Below are 12,106 nucleotides of genomic sequence, written 5' to 3'. Positions count from 1 at the left end.
GTTGCATTAGCAACTCAGTTGATAAAACCAAATTACCTCGTGCAGACAGGACTACAACACCACGGAAAACATCGATTAAAAACATGAACTAACACTTTTCGAAAATTGCTGTATGTGTTTAGATGTGTTTACTGTTTCTTACGGTATCTCGTCTTAACATAAGCATTTTCTATCATTGTGTAAGCAGCATTGAGTTCCAAATAGGAAAGTTATCAACAAGCAATCGAGGTTTCTGCTCTCAGATCACACAAATTTTGAAGATTTCACGTCGTCGTTTTACAGAAGGAGCAAGAAAATAAACAATGCTCTAGGACGATGATACTGAGCCATTGTTATGCTCAACGAATCCCTAAGAGTTGTTCTCTTTCCCTTTCGCTGCCGCGGTTTACTGAAGGTCTCTAACTCCCAAAAAACGACGCACATGATCTTCTGGGAAATCGACCTTATCTTAGACGGCAAATTTTTAACGTTACTCGATGTTTGAGTAAGATTATGATGCCAAATTCAATCAAATAGTTATTTTGGATTCCTACTTTATACATTGTTTCACCATTAAGCTGATAGGGAAAAAGGCTTAGCCCACCTTTCGCTATCAATTGGCAGTTTTAAGATCCATCTTGGAGAAGAGAAGTGCCAGTTGCTTTCTTGTTTCGCATCAGCCTTATTAATAGACAGAAAACGATTTTTGGATGAGGTAAGAGCTTTGAAAAATAAAAATCTAGGACTATTTTGGACGTCTTAATTACGAAGGGCTTTCACTGTATTCAGTTGAAAACAACTCACAAGTCTTTAGAAGACTCTCAATCCGTATGTAGTTTCCGCCACTGTACAACCTTTACTCTCTACCACCCATTTATACACCTGAGTGGAGAGAGACATTTTGGGAGAAAAGTGTCTTGCCCAAGAGCATGACAAAAGCACCTTGCTAAGGCTCTAACCCAGGACCTCTCGATAAATGCGAAATCTGCTCTAGGCATCAGGCCAACACGGCTTCCAACAGCTGAGACATTGATGTCGTACCCTGATCTCAGTTATGGCAAAAGACATACACATTGAATTGAAGAACAAGGGGCGAATTTGAAGAAGTTTATTGGACATCAACATTGATTCATAATCAATTTTGTTAAGTTTTATACGTTAGATTTCATGTTACTCAAATAACAAACTTGAGTTTGCTTTCATATTCAAGTAATTTCTGATTCCCAAATTTTTCCAACACTCATTATAATCGATCCTCTCTGTTTGTTTTATACAAACATTACATATTATTTATTCCTGATCTCCCTCTCTTCGCTTGTTTAAGCAGTGCTTCCGCTCTTTGGAATTCTCCTCCTCCTCCGTGTGAATCTTCAATAGGAGGCTTGTTCATCTAGCATTACCAAAACAAATTAAATTCCGTTTTAGAAACTTGTCCTTTCTTTTATCATGTTAAACTGGAAGATTCTTTTTAAAATTGTTCCATGGTTGACAAAACCTTAGATGTGCGATTCATGAGTGAATTTGCTACAAACAAAATGAAAAATAAAACAAACAATTTGTTTTCAATTTTTTTCGTTAAAAATTTTGAAACAATTTTTCTTGAATTTGCAGGGGGAGACATCCGATAGAAATTTAAGGTTTAGCTCCATATTTATTTCTTTGTTTAATGAGTTGTAATTAAGCAGATACATTCTCTTTTGGGCATTGATATCAGAAACGTCTTTTCTGTAGATAAAACTTATTATACGATATATGTTCTTCACCTGGTTAGGAATAGCGGTGCCCGCCCTGATTCTTGTTTACTTAGAACAGAATTGATTTACTCTTTACTCTTTAAATCAAGGTCGTCGACAGAACTTACTTACCACTGCTTGTAATTTTCTTAGCCTTCTCTTCACAGAAGAGCATTTAGCTTTTCTATGCCTTGCCCAGATTATCCGCATGCATTGCCGTGGAATGCGTTCGTTGTTACGCTTGAATTGCGCTCCATTGCTGTCTTTCTTTTGCCCTTCAACGCAACAAAATGAAACCAGAAGCAAGGAAAAAACAAGGAAACTTGGGAAAAACTTTAAAGAAACTTTCATCCTGATGAGTCCTTCTTAAATGTGACGAAGCTCTGTAGAGTTGGTGATCACTTCAAAGCTGAGCAAAGTGTTGAGTGTTGTTTGTGAAGCTTTAAATTTTGTGGCAAAGAAAATCTCCTAAGTGCGACGGTTGTGTTAATAGTTGATTTTTTTCTTTTGATCGAATTAATGGGATTTGACAGTTTTGAAATCCCTTAATTTGAGGAAAAGTAGACGCTTCTAATGCTTTTGGCCAGTGTTGATTGCTGTATCATCTTAATATAAAATTCTTGAAAAAATAAAAAAGATATCATCGTTTCGCGTTTGTGAGGTGGGAACCCAATTATCTACAAAATATTTACTTTAACGCCGTAACTCAGCTTGTAATGATCAGATTAACATGAATTTGAATGACTTTGGGCAAGGTGTAACGACTGGCAATACCGGCAGTTGCGTTTCATAGGCCCATTTATCTGATGTAGTGGTAAATCGATTAAAAAAACAGAAGGAATTACCGGGATATCGACCTATTCCCCTGACGAAGAAATTTTGTCACCACTGAAACGAGGGAGGTTTAAAAAATGGCGCCTTCTTAGTATGCCATGCGCAATGACGATTTCACGACCGACATTTTGAAGTTCTGCTAGTCAGAATCGTTACTCAGATGTTCGCTTCTAAGTGGAAATGGCCTTGACAAGAAGTGAACTCCGTGTTCTAGCCATACTTGGCTTGGTAATTTTAATTTTATGGTCGTTCTTCGGCTTATTTTGGAGCCTTCTTCTCGTTTTTTCGTTTCTGATCTACGCATATAACTTCGGAAGGCATGGAAATAGAAAAATTCGGCGCGTTTACGAAGAGGTTGACAGCAAACCAGATCTAGATTTGACGTTTCAAGAAATCTAGGGATGATTTTCCGGTGCTTCAAGACTTGGAGTTCACTGGTTTACCCACAGACAGATATTCGCTGCGATCACCCACACCTTTGATGTCTGTCACCAAAAGGCTTAGTTTCAACATGAGGTGAGTAGCGAAAGGTCTTAATCGAACCTTTTAAACTCGCCATTCGACAAAGTAAACCATGCTCTTATTAAGAAAAAAGCTTGATAATAAAATGAAAAAAAGGAAATCTAGAGTTTGCCGCTGAGACCTCCCTGGCTTTTTCACGCTATATTTTTTTATATATAAGAAAATTCGTATGTTAGAGAAGAAAGTACAAATATATACTAGCGCAATATTCAGCCTTTTTGTCTTCGGGTACATATCTTTGTTTTCCCTTTCGTGGTCAGTAACAACCTCTATCGCTGAATGCACTTTCCTTTTTCTTTTCATTTTTTAAAAGCCCGCTTTTTAACCGAAAAATAGCTGCTTGCAAGTATTGGTCTGTTATGCATCAATAACTTAAAGCTTCAACATCAATTCCCAGATCTTGGTCCAAAATTTGTGCCCTCTCCGAGTGCCAGATTTGACAGTCAATGTTTTTGTAATTCTTTTGGTGCATGAAGCAAAATATTTATTAGTCATATCAAACTGATTTATACTTTTAGTTCCACAACACCTTTTCACACAAGAAAAGCCTGGAACAGCAGAGATATGAATGGAACTCTGTATTCAGGGCGAGGAAGTGCCCTTGGATATCACCGTAAGCCGCACAATTTTAGTCTCTTGAATCCTGCACTGCAGAGGCCATCCACTGTTAAAATAGCTTCACCAGATGTCACAGTTAACAGGACATTCACATTGTAAGTGATCAGTTTTCCTTATCAGGTGGTTCTATGCACAGGTCAAGTGTTGGAAGTAATTTCAGTGCAATAATTTTGCTTCTACTTAGATTCATATGAAGGGTCCTTAACACAGGTCCTGGAAAACCTGGAAAGTCCCAAAATTTTGTTTTGATATTTTCCAGGACTTTCCAGTCCTGGAAAAAGACTCTACAGGTCCTGAATATCTGCTTGACTCAAGCAATAAAGTTTTCAGAATTAGCAATATAATAAATGCATGTAGACTGTAAAAAGAATTGATTGTGAAATCTTGGGAATGAAAGGTTTGAAGGTGAAACTCAGTTTCCTGGAAAAATCAGTCAAAGTCCTGGAAAAGTCTTGGAAATGTTCTGGAAAAGTTCAGGAAATTTGTTTCTTTGAAAGCGTACAAACCCTGTAATAGTCATTTCATTCTGTTGAGTCTGTGATACGCTCTGGCCAAATTATCTGCCTAGCTCAATTAACTGCCATCTGATTCGCTCATGTTGTGGAGCTCTGGATTGTATATGGGAAGTTAAGTGCTCAAGAAGAGCTGGACAACAATCATGGTCTTAAAAGGACTGAGGATATTATACTCCCTTACTGGCTTCTAATGACAACCCTGTAATTACTAACTGGTATTAGGTAAAAGGTAAAGTCTGCACTTGAGCCTAATGGCCCATCCAGCTGGAGCTTGTCCTTGGTTTCCAAGTAACATGAAGTGAAGTATTACTACTCCTCCCCAGATGGGATGGGTACCATTCCATTGCAAGGTTACCCCCCAGCATTTTATCAGGCTTCCCTGGAAATTGGCTGATACTTTTTTTTAGTCCTAGGGGGAGAGAGACACACAGTGTGAGTGATAAATATCTTACACAACACATTGACCCAGCCAGGTCTCGAATCTGGACCACTTGACTTAGAATCCAGTGCGCTGAACAATAGAGCACTACTTCTTCTACAATTACGAACTGTATACTTAACTTAAGTATGAATTTCAATTGATGGTTTGAAATAGGAATAATGAGGGCAGATTGTTTCATTGTATGGCTTGGAGTCTATGTAAATGTTTTCCAAAGTATGTTTGTTGATGTTTACTGTAGATCCAACAGTCCCTTAAAGAGAGCAGGAGTTGATGAGAACCCATGTAGCAGAGTCACTGTCCTCTCTGCTCTCAAAGAAAGCAGGAAAAGGAGTTTTGCTGTTTTTGATGAAGGGGAGGAAGAAGTGTCGAGACCATCTAAAAGGTGTGTGGTAAACTGTACAATGTATCCAACATTCACCCTTTACACCCAAACATCAGTAGGCATATTCTCCATACTGTTCTCTTTACATTTCCTAAGGTGCTGACAAGGAGAATTTGTGTAACAATCAAAAGCTTCTTTAGTTGGTGATCATTTCTTGTATTCTCATGACCTTAATGTTTGATTGAAGGGTGATTTTGAAAGGAGAAATTAGATGCTAGTCACCTGTAAGGGTCTAAGGGTTTACAAACTACATTTCTTCGAAAAGGGGTAAGTTTCTAAAGAAACTGTGATGCTGTTTTGGTGAGGGTTAAGGTAACATTATTTTGTTTCATCAACTGTATTTGTGATGTAAATTAGCTGGAGTTTCTTAAACTGATGTTCCAAGCAGTAGCACTGCGTGAGAGCACATAGAGAAATTGTAGGTTTTGTGTGGTTTATATACAGAAAGACAGAGCCTTTCCCCTGATCTAGGCAGTTCAGAAGGGGCACAACTCCAGAAAAAAAATTTCAGCACTCTTCATCCCTCCAGCTTGACCAAATGCTTTTCATTTAGCCAATTAATTCTTTTTTTTTTTTCACATTACTATGTTCCCACCAACAACTTATCTCAATCTTTCTGTATATATACCACATGTGAAAAAAGATGTCTCTATTTGCTCTGATGAGGGCTAATGCAAGAAATGCCAGCTTTCAAAATTTACTCTGGTGACCAATTAACATTATGAAGCCAGTTGATTTTTGTTAGCTATGATTTTTTGACAACTCTGAACTGACACCCCTCCCCCCACTAGACCCAGCAAGTAATAAATTTGAACATATCTTTTTATTTTCAGGAGAGATACCAAGCCAACAGAATCTTACCCATTTAGCAGTCCTCTTCTCAAAGGCCGCAAACGAGTAGCAATCCCAGAAAGAACTGAAAAAGCAGCTGATGGGGGCTCTAAGAAGAAAAGCAGAGTTGTGGATGATAGTGCTTGTGATTCTTCTGACAATGTGCAGAATGAAAGTTATGTGGAGGCTGTTACACAGAAGAGGAAAAATATGGAAACTGACAAAGAACCACCAGTTGTAAGTGAAACAGTTGTGCTATATCAAAGATCAGTTGTCCCTGATTTTTGTTGCTTCAGTTACTGTTATTTCATCAGTTAAGAGAGATGTTCGGAAGCCATACTCCGATTTATGAGTTCTGTATTTGAGTGGTGTCTTTTAGGTAATTTGTGTTGTGTTCTTGGGAAACAAAAGACACATTTCTTTCCTATTGCCTTTTTTTGCCAAAAAGTATAAATGGGTAACAGTGGATCGTTGGGGATTCTTGTAGTGGATCCTCAGCCAGGAAGGGTACAGCTGGAGCATGGTATTCCCTAATTGCTTTACATGCATGTTAACTGCTGCCTTGCGCAAAGTGAAGGTGGATTCAAGGGCTACCATTGTGTCCAGCCAGTACCTCAGACAGAGGTGTGCCCCTTTGGCTGGTAAAATGTAAGTCCATGGCAGGTAACATCATTTCATTTTTCTTTTGAATAAATCTCATGAAAATCCAGCAAGCACTGGCAATGTATATGTATGTAAGACCAAGGCTACATGTCAAATTACCCCTTTGGTGAAATCAAGCATACATGTAGATGAGTGTAGTTTGTCTTAAAGGCTTCTGTCATTTTCTTTAAGCCCATTCTTAACTTTTTACCGATCAATCTTAGAGTGAAGACATAACAGAAAGTGCAGAAAATTCAGGAGAAGACGAAGTTGACTCCTCTAAAGAGAGAAGTAAGATTTTGGATAATGGTTACAAGTCCATGGAGACTGAACACAATGAGACACAAAATGAATCTGCCTCACGAAAAAGAAAAGAAGCAACCGCAGAAAGAGATGCAACAAAAACTAATGTAAGTGGAAATCATATCTATAAAGTACACGGTAGCTTCTGAGTAGGCTTTCAATAGCGCTGCGATATGAGTGGCCGTGCGTTTTGAGCCCGCGAGCGATTTGAGCGCGGGAAAGGTCCGCGAGGGGTCTGGGACGATAATTATCAGTGCCAGACCCCTTGCTCTTGCTGTTTTATTCAATAAATGTGATTATAATTTTGCTCCATAAAGGATGACAAAAATGAGAGTAAGTCAAGGAAGACTGAAGAGTCAGAACCACTGACAGATAAAGAAGTTAAACGGTTAGTAGACGCCTTAACTGTTTGTATCACTAATTAATAAACATAAATTTTTTAACAACAATGTTAAAATGGCCTCATATGGCCACGTTATCGCAGGTTACATGTCTTTACAAACAGAATTTTTATGCTGCATTTTTTTTTCGGGGGGTGGGGGGCGGAGGCTTACCAACTGGCGCTCATTTCTAATATTAATCTCTCTTGTAGAGGAAAGACTGATTACGTGAATGAAGATGTCAGCTCGGTACTTAAACCTCCGGCAACAAATGTACAGAAACGATTTACAGTTCCAAGATTTGCATCCAAAGACGATTCAAGAAGAAGGGCTGTACCAGTTTATTGTGCTTCTAATGAAGAATCTGAGATGGTGAGGTTTACTTTAAAGTCTTTTTAGGGGCATTTTTTAACCGAAGTGCTTACTAGATAAATATTAAAAGCGCTGTGGTTTTGTTCTGTTATGCTTAGTGATTAAATTAAACATAGTTTACCAACCAAACAAACCAACGGGCTTTGGACTCGTTTAGACAACTTTTCCCGTACTTGGCATAAAATGACCCGTGTACAATGTAAATCGTTCGATTGGTTTACAAATACTTGCGCCACTTTCTCAAACAATTGAGATTGAAGTCAAGTAACACCGCTGCAAACCTCGCTATAGTAACAGTTATTTCCCGCCCTTAAGAACCAGTCGGTATGCGGTTTGTAATTGGGTTGAAAGTCAGAAATATTTGGTACTCTTTCTGCTCTGGCAATCTGTATCAGAAGTGAAGTCGTGAGGTCAGCACACGTGTTTTCCCGCGTTTGGTTTACTTTAACGGTTTTTTCGCGTATTTTTAGCCCCAAAGAAGAACTGTGTCGAGAAAAATCAACCAGGAGCAGTTGAAGATCGATCGCAAGTTAGCCTGGGAGCGGGTGAATGAGCTGCTGGGTGGCAGTGATGATGATGATGATGATGAAAGTAAAGTGAAAGATAAAGAGAAACCAGGTAAAAAGACTCTAACGATGCATTTTTTTTTTGTCTTGGCGAATAATCACAACTCTTGAAAACGCTCTAATAAGCCCCATCTATTAAGCCCCTCCTTTTAATAAGCTCCCCTCTACCTTAGAAACCCTTGGGCATTGACAAGTCCCCCCCCCTCCTCCGTGAGGGCTTCTCACAGAGGTTACTGACTGCAAAGCTGGAGACTGTTTCTTTAAAAGGGATTAGAACGAGTATGGATGGATACAAACGTCTCAGTGAAGTGTTTTCAATAACCAGATTTTCTTTTTAAAGAACAGCATAACCTAGCTATTCCTACTTCCACCGTTAACGTACGAGTTATTTTGCTTCTCACAAGTCACACACATGACTCGCCCCTTTGTCACCAACACCCTGTGTGTGACGAGGTGTCGATCGCTGGTTTTCCCTCGTTAAATGACAAATTTCTTCTCCACTCCTTACACGAGAAACTTAACGACCTCTCCCGTTGACTGTCGACTCAAGATAGTGCTCCTTCTTTTCTTTAAACGAAAATTCCGCAAAAGTAAGTGGAATAACTGCCATGAGCTAGGATTCTCGTTTATGTTCTTTTGTCAGATACGACAACGGTTTCTTCAGCTGCGGCTACTTCGACCTCAGCTTCGTTATTCAAGGTCCCTACTGCAGGTGTTGTGACAAGCAGAGGGACAATAACTACCACTACTGCCCAGAGCCTTATCGCCCCAACCCTTGGTTTGGGAGATCCTCGAAGGACCACAAGTGATCAGCAGGTCCCTTCATCAAGTGTTTCTAGTTCCAATCCCGTAATTCACGGCAGTGGCACTGCTACGCAATCCCAAAGTTCTACTTTGCGTGCGTTACTATCCCAACAGCGACCAGGAGTTGATTTGGGTTCTAAACCGTCAGGTACACCTGGGCTGTCTACGGCGTTGACAGGTGAAGGAATAAAAATTCCTACTTCACAACAGGGAAAGGCTGCTCCCACAAGCTCATCAATTGCTCCTGTCCAGTCACAAGCAAACCCAGCGCAAAGTTTGACTGTTACAACAGGACCAGTTTCCTCAGGTTTCCAGCTTTCTTCATTTTCCTCATTTGGGGCGTCGCCCTTCGCTAAGCCGGCAACAACTAACCCACCAACTTTGAACACAAATATTACTTCTTCCCAAAAAGCTGGGTTTAGTTTCTCCACAGTTTCTTCGTCGAGCGTATCTGGGATGCCGCCGTCCAACGCTTCAACCAATGGGCAAGCAGGGTTCAATTTTTCAGCTTCAAATAGTACAAAGATTGTCTTTGGTGAGAAGTCAACACAAAATACTCAGGTTACGACCTCTGTGAATTCTTCAAGTACTTTCTTTTTAGGACAAAATACTTCCCAAACTTCTGGGTCGTTGGCAAGTGGCAATGTAGCTGCTTCACTGCAAAGTCCGTTTGGAAAACGAACCGAAACTACGCAAAATAGCTCTACTCTAACTGCGATTCCATCGACAAATGTATTTGGGCAGAGTGCCACGGCGCCTCAGAATTCCCTTGCATCAACAACCCAAAACAAAGGCACTTTTGGTGTAAGTAACATGCAACCTGTAACAGGAAAACAAGGTCAAACTTCGTTTGGTTCTGCCTTCGGTGTTAATGGCTTTGGGGCCAAGCCTTCACAAAACACTCCTCAAGCTTCAGGTTTCACACAAAGTCCGTTTACCCAGAACACATTTGGCCAGAATGCTTCCCAGAGTGCGTTTGGAGCGAATCCTAGCCATGGTGCCTTTGGAGTGCAACAGCAAAACCAGCCAGCTTCTTCAAATACGTTTGGAGCGCAAAACGCGAACAGTTCTCTAAACGCAAGTCAAAAGACTCCTCAAAGTGGTTTGAGTGCTCAGCATTTGCAAAATACTTTTGGTTCACAGCAGAAAACCACACAAAATATTTTCGGAAACCAGGCGAATCAAAATGTATTTGGACCGAATCCAAATCAAAGTAGTGCCCATAATGCTTTTGGTACCCAATCGACACAGTTTAACTTTGGAACTCAGCCAAACCAAAAAACTACCCAAGGTGCTTTTGGACAAGCTCCTAGCCAGAAATCATCTCCGTTCGCTTTTGCTGCAAATACGTCGCAAAACGCTTCCAAGTCCCCTTTCAATGGGTTTGGAAACAGTGCCGGTGCCCAGAACACCTTTGGAGCAGCGCCTTCCCAGAATGCTGCGGCTTCTAGTGGATTTAGTTTCAATGCAAATACGACGGCAAATAACCCAACACCCGGGGGTTTTAATTTCAGTGGCGCTGCGAACAAAACAGGAGGATTTCAATTTGGTAAGATCTGGGAATAGTGAAAAATTTAATCAATGCTAATATGTGAGCAAATGCGTTGCTACCCCTCCCCTAACCCAAAATAATCAGCTGATAACAAGTTAGGGTTATTGTTGTGTTAGGGGAGGGGCAGGTGCGCAGTTTCTCATTCAGAGGATGATTGTGCTTTTGTTAGTTAGTTTCCTCTATTCCTTATTTTCTTTTTTTTAAGCGAAACTCTGTCAAAAGTTGGCATGGTTTTAAAGACGTTTCCTTTCATTGTCTGGTCACCATGCTAGGCTTGTCATCTGCTCTTAAACCTTCTCTTCGTCTTCTGAATTTCGATAACTTCGAATGCAGTTTCACTTACCCTGTTTCACTGAATTTTCATTGCCTTTTTTTTTCCCAGGCTCTTCAGCGAGTAACAGTAGCTTCGGGCAGTTTGGCCAAGCAACAGCTCCACCTGCGGGTAAGTACATCAGGACTTCCGGGGTTCCCACCCTTTGATTTTTCACAGCCGGCAGAGCCCCAGATGAAGCTACGGGGGTTTGGGGAAAAGTACCTTACCCCCCTCCCCCTCCCCCTCCCCCTCACCCTCACCCTCCCCCTCCCCCTCCCCCTCCCCCTCACCCTCACCCCCCCCTCCCCCTCCCCCTCACCCTCACCCTCACCCTCACCCTCCCCCTCCCCACTTCAGTTCATGCCAGTAATTTCCTCCCCCTTGATTGCATGGAGAAAGGAGTTTTATATTAAGTAGTAGAAAGTCGCATTGTAATTTTAACCTCTAATTTTCTGAGCTCCATTAAAATTCGCAGTCGTGTAGAAATCTATTGTAATTTTTTCACCATCCTTTTTTTTTCATAGCTGTGCCCGCGACACCTGCGCCCAGTGGGGGTTTCAACTTCGCCCCAGGTGGTGCGTCGGGAAGTCGTTTTGCCGCACCCACACCTGCACCAGCATTTGGGGCGCCAAGCACTCCGCAAGGGGCAGGCAGCAACCTGACGGCAAGATCAAGGGCTCGCACAGCGGCCCGGAGAAGGGGGAAGAAATAACCGCTCGCGGAAAATTGAAAAATTGGCGCTGAAGAGATGATTATGAATACATGGGCATTAAGGCTCACTGTACACGTTTCGAAGGTGAGAGTGATTCACTGAAATGGTCGGAAAGTCATAACTTAATGCTGCTTTCCTGAAAAAGAAGGATGTTACCGTGCTTCTCAGGTTAATTGGAGGGTGTAGAGTTTGCGTATCACAATCAGGGTGAATCCACTGGGAGAAGAACTGGAATCTATGAAAGTGGTAACGAACGACTTTGCAAGCGTTACGTTTTGCTGTTAAACATACCATAATCCATTTTTCGTGGCGACGCTGGCTGTTGTAAAGAAAAGCGACTCGCAAATGGCATATAGAATCTCTCTTTTTTAATTGGACGAAAGAAACTCGGCCATATTGATTTACCCAATGATAGATGTATATAGCGATTGCAGAAGTAGTGCTAGCTGTTCAAATTGATATTTTGGATTAATAAATGAATTTTTACTTGCATTTTTTCCTTTTGTTCCTTTAAAATCACGTAGTTGTCTAGTTCGAATAAGATTTACCATAAACACGTATCTGTGTATGCAGAAATAAAATTTAAATGTAGGTAAATCAAGTGTG

The 12,106-nt window shown here is 40.8% G+C and overlaps 1 protein-coding gene across 1 annotated transcript; it reads left to right on the top strand.

The window, feature by feature from the left end:
* The first annotated feature begins 2,647 nt into the window (after positions 1 to 2,647).
* LOC131791422 (nuclear envelope pore membrane protein POM 121) lies at positions 2,648 to 11,990 on the top strand. The gene is given in 12 exon segments (XM_059108763.2): positions 2,648 to 2,933; positions 2,935 to 3,062; positions 3,587 to 3,781; positions 4,882 to 5,025; positions 5,859 to 6,093; positions 6,723 to 6,908; positions 7,119 to 7,189; positions 7,394 to 7,553; positions 8,024 to 8,171; positions 8,763 to 10,472; positions 10,858 to 10,917; positions 11,313 to 11,990. Coding segments are annotated over 12 exon segments (3,432 nt in total). The 5' UTR covers positions 2,648 to 2,726; the 3' UTR covers positions 11,501 to 11,990.
* The last annotated feature ends 116 nt before the right edge of the window (positions 11,991 to 12,106 follow it).

Source organism: Pocillopora verrucosa, chromosome 9, assembly GCF_036669915.1.
Source record: "Pocillopora verrucosa isolate sample1 chromosome 9, ASM3666991v2, whole genome shotgun sequence".
Lineage (NCBI taxonomy): Eukaryota > Metazoa > Cnidaria > Anthozoa > Scleractinia > Pocilloporidae > Pocillopora > Pocillopora verrucosa.
The sequence above is the reverse complement of the archived record's forward strand: the minus strand, read 5'-3'. Positions and strand labels throughout refer to the sequence as shown.